The sequence below is a fragment of the Galeopterus variegatus genome, unplaced genomic scaffold (assembly GCF_000696425.1).
Source record: "Galeopterus variegatus unplaced genomic scaffold, G_variegatus-3.0.2 Scaffold387, whole genome shotgun sequence".
In the NCBI taxonomy this organism is placed as follows: Eukaryota; Metazoa; Chordata; class Mammalia; order Dermoptera; family Cynocephalidae; genus Galeopterus; species Galeopterus variegatus.
Window position 1 is genome coordinate 152,154 of NW_007726498.1, and position 6,000 is coordinate 158,153.

Genomic DNA, 6,000 nt, shown 5'->3' on the forward strand with positions numbered 1-6,000 from the left:
AATTCAATGAAATGGAAAAGCACGTGGAGGCTTGGAACCTCCTGCAGGGTGTCTAGCACATGCAATTGATTAGAAGCATCTTATGGAATATCAGGGCTGGAAGGGGCTTGAAAGATGACCTAATCCTGGTGTCTCATTTCACAGACAGAGAAAAAAGGGCCCAGAGAGAGGAACTGACTCGTCCAAGGTCACGCAGCAAAGTCATGGTGGTGCTGGGTCTAGCACCCTCAGTTTATCTTGAAATCAAAGACCAATGCCTACAATAGACCCAATCTTCTAAGCTGTGCAAGGGGAGGAGAAGCTTTTTTAGTGGTTTCTCCAGTCCACGGAGCCCTAAAAGTTAAGATTTCTTTTTCCACTTAAACAAAAATGTGGTACGTCTACCCTACCCCCAGAAAAAAAATACATAAAAAATTTTAAAAACACCAAAATTAAAACTAAAATCCCAGGCCTTAACAAAAAGGCACTCTTTTAAGCCTCGTTTTTCCCGCTTTCCTCTTACACTACACCCCCCCCACCACCACCGAGTATTTTGCAGTAACAGTAATGCTGCAAGGAAAGAAAAAATAAAAATCTGATGCACTTAACAGATATTTCGGTATAATAATGCATCACAGATGTTCATATCAAACTGTGCACGCGCACATGCAATTTTACTGAGAAGGCTGTTGCATTTCTGACTGTGGATTTTGGGATCCCTAATGACCCCATCTGCCCAGGCTCTGGAATCTCACCCTTCCCAGTTAGCCCAAGGCTGCCCAAGGGGGTGGAGAAGAGATTTCATCACGTCCCTCCAAAATGATAACAGGACGAACTGACAAAGTCGGACACTCTGGCAGGTGGTGAAGGGTGTGTAGATTAGGGAACCAAGAGGAAACCTGTTTTCTTTTGTTTGGGACTTGCTTTCTGCAGCCCTTTCGAGAGGCTGGACCCAAGAACGATTTAAAGAGCGGGTCCATACTGGTGATGGGGTGGGCGCGTTTGTGAAACAGAGATTGGAGACTGTCTGATCTACAAACATAGGCTTTGGAGACTGTCAGCAGGCTCCTTGCTGGCCGATGAATGGCTCTCAGGAACTTTTCCTAAAACATAACCTCTCACACTTTCCAGCAAATGTTTTCAACCTACCAAAGCCATCATTTGGTTTGAACAGCAGTGTTTCCAGACTCTGAAGGAAGATAGCTTTGTTGATTTAAGAGCGAGAGACTAAAGCCAGGGGCTGTTTAACCAGAGACTTCATGTGCTCCCTTCAGCCCTTGTCGGATTCCTCTGTGGTTGGTACAAAGAGGATGTTGAGAGTGATGGTGGATCATCCACCTCCTCCCCAACCTAAAAAAGATATCGAGGCCAGACATGAGGCTTCTGAACACAGAGGCCTCCCACAAACCTGCCTCCAAAATGAGATGGGCGGTGAGTGCCCAGGGGCCTGACACAGATAATATCAGCTTCAGAGGCTGGCAAGGGAAAAGGCACTTCAGAGGGAGAAAGCCGCTATGTTCAGAGGAATCAGCACTGGGCTAGAGAATACACAGGATTTTCCCCCGTGGAGAAGGAGTCAGGCGTAGTCAGAACCCTGCAGGGCGTGACTAACTGCCCCAATATTCCTGCCACCAGGGCCCTCTGGGTAAGGACTCCACAATTATGGGAGAGCCAGCAGGAGAACCGACAAACCCGCCTTTCATTTGGCCGGCAAATCAATCTGGCTTCTTACCTCCCTGGGGACAATATTGCATTTCCCCTGGAAAAACAAAGGCCAGAGATCTCAGAAAGGGGATCAGTTTCTACTGCTGTTTCCCTGGTCAAGCGCTTGCAACATCTTGGTAGCAGCAAGCAGGTCTGATTCCAGTGGTAGAATTTCTGGCTGGGCCAATTTACGGGGCTGTCTCCTTAATGAGGAGAATGTCTTGGGGCCACTCTTCATTCAGGGAATCCCAAGACCGGTCTTGGGTCCTCCTTGCAGGAGCCACCAGCCCTGACTCAGATGACAGCCTGGTTCTCAAGGCACAGATGTGAACTCATTGTTCCCGGGGCCTCAGAGCTGAGTTTGGGGCCAGTGAGTTGCGAGTGACCTCTGCCCATGGAGACTGGGCTTTTAATGACATTTTGCTGGATCAGGTCTCTGGCAGCCAGAGACTTTAAACCTCTTAAGTCCCTTTCTTATCCCTGCCCCCACTCCTGAGGTTCAAAAATCAGAACACACTTCTCTGAAATTATTAACCCCAAAACTCTCTTTGCTGACTTTCTCCAGCTTTAGGGAGGCGGTCCGAGGGTCGCCTAGAGCTTTGCAAAGGAAAAGCCTGGCAGTGCCTTAACCTCAACAGCAAACCAGTGGCCATAGAGATGCCAGCTGCCACAGCACCTCCCTGTCAGGCCGGTCTCAGGAGCCATGTCTTCCTCTGTGCTTTCTCCATACATACACACTGCTGCAGGTACGTCACACAACAGCCTCCTGTGCTCCAGACACCAGGGCCTAGGGAAGGCCTGATGCAAACTAGCAACTCCCTCTTTTTGTTTCTGATCACACTGATGCTCCCAGGGAAATTCTTTCTGCTCAGGCAAGCACGGCAGGTGGGGAGTGTATATCCCGAACAGGTAACGCCACTGAAACGCAAGCAAACACCCGAACTCTTACCACAAATTCTGGCACACATTGGTTTCCCCTCTTCCCACCAAAACAGCCAGAGTACTGCCCCGCAGCCTGAAAGCACTTCTCCCCTTGGGGAAAGAAGCCAGGGCTGTCTGCCTGCAGGAGGACAAAGTAGACCAGAGAAGGGGGCCGAGGCTCCCTGGGGCTGTTGGCTGTGGGCCAGGGCCCTGCGTGCCTACCTGGGAGAAGTTGAGCCCGTTGAGCGGATGGCACTGCTCCTCCACGCGTTCCACGGCCCCTGTGCTCTTCTTCATCTTCTCGGCTTGCTGGGCCAAGTAGAGGTCGAGCACGGGCACACCGCGGGAGCGCACGTCGGTCTCCGTGAGCGAGTTCACCATGAGCATCACCCACACGGGCCTCTTGCGCTCCCAGTTGCCGGCGATGGCGTTGAACAGGTAATCGGCGTAGAGCCCCTTGCCACGCTGAGCCGGTGTCATCCATGACGGCATCATCAGCTTCACGTAGTCCAGGTGGCGCTTCAGGCGCCAGTAGAGCTCGCGCGGCAGCACGTCCTGCAGGTTCTCCCCGTGCGGCAGCAGCTGGCAGCTGGCCAACGCCGAGATGGTATAGGGGTCTGTCAGGTCCAGCTCGAAGTAGACGCGGGCGCTGGCCTGGAAGGCCGCCTTGGAGTTATCTGGGATGAAGTCCCAGACGCGGGTGTAGGGGACATGAATGGTGCCAAACAGGTAGGCTGGGGGGTCGCGCCGAATAGTCCACAGGAAGGAGTTCAGCTCCCTCTGCTGCAGGGGGAGAGGAGAGGCAAGGTAGTGAGGCTGAAGGCAACAGAGTGGAGCCAGGGGTGGTACAGAGGGGTGGCAGGAGTCACAGAGGGGGTGAGGAGGCGATTAGGGGTGGGGGTGGGGATAGGAAAGCAGAGATGGGGCAGTGGTAAACGGCAAGGCTTTGGAAGCTGAAAGACCCATACAAGCCTGGGTTTGCCCTGTCTTAGATATGTGATCTTCAGTGAATCATTTCGCTTCCCACAGACTCAGTTTTCACATCTGTAAAATGGGGATGACAGCAGTTACCTCAGGGGTTGTTGGGAGGATTAAAAGACACAATATATGTATGTCAAACTCTCGGAGCTGTACCAGGCACAGAGGAAGTCCGCAAGGATGGGAAGCTCTCATTACGATGAGCTTTTGCTGTGAGTGCCAAGGCCTGCCACAGCACCTGAGAGTACTCATGCTTGGCCAAGCCAGACCTTCACCAGGGGTGTTTCATGTGGAGGGTGGGGAGAAGGGGACCAAGAGTCCTGCTCTGGCAAGAAGGGAGGAAGTCATATAACTTTTAAATCCAACCATTAGAAGATACATGCCAAGAGCACTTTGAAAGCAGAACGCCTATTAAAAATAGCACACCTATTTAAACAGCTACTTCCCATTCATCAGGATGACTACACTTTTCTTTTCGGAGGGCAGGTCTAGCATGTCAGCTACTTTGCTCGACCAGCTGAGACCTTACATGACAAAGTGCTTTAAAGCCTTGCAAGGCCAAGTCAAGTCTCAGTCTCTGGTTTGGGAAGGAGAGGATTCCATAGTGTTAGTCCCAGAAATGCACATGTTCTGGGTGCTTTCCAGGCTTCTCCCTTCAAAATGTATCCCTGGTCTCCAACCCCAATTCTCTGTCATTTTCTATGACCTAAGTTCTTGTGTGTGTGTGTGTGTGTGTGTGTGTGTGTGTGTGTGTGTGTGTGTGTGTGCAGGGGTGAAGGAGGAGCACACAGACAGGGGTCATTTCTCCCAATCAGATTAGGGCCAGGGGGTATGGGGAGTGAGAAGGGGATTATCATTTCTCTCTGGCAAAGCCATTTTCCATCCAGAAAATCCCCAGAGTGCCAACTGACTACTTGCAAGCTTTAGATCAACTCATACCATTTTTCTGCCTGATTCTGGCACAAATGAAAAATATGTGTTGGGCTGGGTAGGTGTGGGGAACAGTACCTCATTTTACTAACAACCAAAAATTGTAAATCCCAGCATAGTGGAGACAGACTGAGCCAACAAGCTCCCTGTTTCTGCACAAGGGAGGCCGCTGGAGGTGCACCTTGCCCAAGGTCAACTAATACTCTCTTAACAGTACAGCACAAGAGGACCCAACAACACCGATTCTGCTCTCCAGGTCTCCAATTCAGTGTTATTATCAATGCGTTAATTTATACTTAGAGGGAAGAATACTGAAGGAAATCAGGAGATTCCTTGTTTTGGAAGGAAAATTAGAAGAACCAGTAATTACTCGATCCCTAAGAAAATATTAGCCCAGCATGTCCTGGCATTTCCTTTTCCACTCCTCTGGAATCTTCCCCCTTTTCACGAACTAGGGGTCCTTGGGAGAGTAGGTGCTGGGACTTGAGCTGCAGAGAGAGAGAGAAGTGGGAACCAGCACTAGGGAGAAAGTTTGCCTTAGGTCAGAGTGGGAGGGCGGGAGGGCGAGGGAAGCCTGGGCGGGGGCCCAGTGCGTGAATGAGGGAGCGAAAGTGGTGGATGGAAGTCGGAGAAGGGCCAAGCACGGTAGAAAGAGAGTCAGAAGTGGGCAGGGAGACCAGAAGGCTAAAGACAAGATAAAAGTCAGAAAGACGAGAATCAGAGAGGGGCACGAGAGAGGAAACGTCCAGGCAGGACCGAAAGTCAAGCGGAGAGCCGGGAGCGTCAGCGTGCGGAGAAGGGACCGGAGACAGGGAGCGCCCATCTCGCTCCCGGCTCGGAGCCGGAGCCAGGGCGCGCAGAAGCGAGGGCAGCGCCCGAGGCCGTGCCCGGCGGACGGAGGTGGAGCGGATGGGCTGAGGCGGGTGCGGAAGGCAGGACCCAAACCATCGTCCCCACAGGCTGGAGTGCCCGGGCGGGCGGGAGAGTGGCCGGGCAGGCGCTCGCTCACCGATCCGGGCGGCCGGCACTGTCCTCCGTCCGGGGGCTGCGGGCGGGCGCGGGCGCCGGCGAGGAGGGCGGCGAGCAGCAGCCCCGCCAGGGCGGCGCGCATCCTGCCGGGGCTCGCGGGGCGCGGGGGACCCTCCTGGGCGGCGCCCCGTCAGCGGGGCGGGGAGCCCCCAGCTGGGCACGGAGCTTCCTTTGGAGCGCGGGGCTCCAGCCGCAGGATGCTTGGAGCCCTCTGGGGCGTGGCTGGATGTCCCTGCCGGACCTGGGGGTCCCTCAGGGGCGGAGCTCCGTCTGTAGGAAGAGGGGGACCCTCTGGGGCGGGGCCCCTCGCCAGGGCACGCAGCCCCGTGGGCCGAGCCCCGGTGTTCTGAGAGCGCACGGGGGTCCCGGAGCTGCGTCGGGATCCAGGGGCGCGCGGAATTCCTGGGTCAGGACGGAGATACCGGGGTGCGCGGGGGTCCCGGGCTTATGCTAGGCACC

The 6,000-nt window shown here is 54.1% G+C and overlaps 1 protein-coding gene across 1 annotated transcript in view; it reads right to left on the reverse strand.

Annotated features, from left to right (window-relative positions):
• The window catches only part of TRABD2B (TraB domain containing 2B), a 33,867-nt gene extending 28,244 nt beyond the window's left edge, over positions 1 to 5,623 (reverse strand). Inside the window, exons 1-2 of the mRNA XM_008568208.1 lie at positions 5,522 to 5,623; positions 2,827 to 3,387 (exon numbers count right to left, since the gene is read on the reverse strand). Of these exons, the coding sequence (XP_008566430.1) occupies positions 2,827 to 3,387; positions 5,522 to 5,623 (663 nt within the window). The remainder of the gene's footprint in view (positions 1 to 2,826; positions 3,388 to 5,521) is intronic.
• Between the last annotated feature and the right edge of the window lie 377 nt (positions 5,624 to 6,000).